A 674-nucleotide genomic window follows, 5' to 3' on the forward strand; every position below is an offset into this window, starting at 1 on the left:
GTTGCTTGTCGTAGCCAGGTGGCAGGCTTGTTGGCGCCCTTGGTGTTGCCGGGGCTTGTTGGGTCGCGTTGTGATTTCCTTGGGCATGTTGGATTTCTGGAGGGGTCTCGTTTGTGGTCTGTTGTTGATGTTGCGATCTGCTTGAAGGGTCTGGTTGTCTTGTGAGGGGACGGTCTCGACATCTTGAGAGCCTTGCGGGCGTATGGGCCCTTTGGGGTGTTGACTGCATCACGCGCAGGCGACGGGAACGGCGGCCGCCGGGCTGGGCGCGGCGGCGGCGGCCGCCGCGGCGGCCTCGCGGCCGCGCCGCGCCAGCGCCACCAGGTCGATGGGCAGCGGCGCCGCGCGCGCCTCCACGGCCGCCCAGTCGACGCCGGCGAAGAACGCGTGGCCCTTGAGCTGCGCCACCGTCAGCCGCTGCCGCGGCCGCCGCGCCAGCATGCCGCGGAACAGCAGGTCCCGCAGCTCGGCCGGCAGCGCCGCGGCGGCGGAGCCGGGCGCGGGCGCCCACTTCTTGCCGGCGCGCGCGGCGGCCAGCGCAGCGGTGACCTCGGGCAGTGGCAGCAGCATCGCCGCCAGGGTCACGCCCATGGCCCACACGTCGCCGGGGCGGCTGTCAAACTGGAAGCCCAGCTGCACTGCGATGTCCAAGATGCACGAACGGATCTGAAAGC

At 70.9% G+C, this 674-nt stretch overlaps 1 protein-coding gene across 1 annotated transcript in view; it reads right to left on the reverse strand.

Moving 5' to 3' along the window:
• Positions 1-228: 228 nt before the first annotated feature.
• MNEG_2557 (hypothetical protein) overlaps positions 229-674 on the reverse strand; it is a gene marked incomplete at both ends in the record, with an annotated part of 1,813 nt that continues 1,367 nt past the window's right edge. Inside the window, one exon of the mRNA XM_014048971.1 lies at positions 229-666. Within this exon, the coding sequence (XP_013904425.1) occupies positions 229-666 (438 nt within the window). The remainder of the gene's footprint in view (positions 667-674) is intronic.

The sequence above is a fragment of the Monoraphidium neglectum genome (genome assembly GCF_000611645.1).
Source record: "Monoraphidium neglectum strain SAG 48.87 unplaced genomic scaffold scaffold00292, whole genome shotgun sequence".
Lineage (NCBI taxonomy): Eukaryota > Viridiplantae > Chlorophyta > Chlorophyceae > Sphaeropleales > Selenastraceae > Monoraphidium > Monoraphidium neglectum.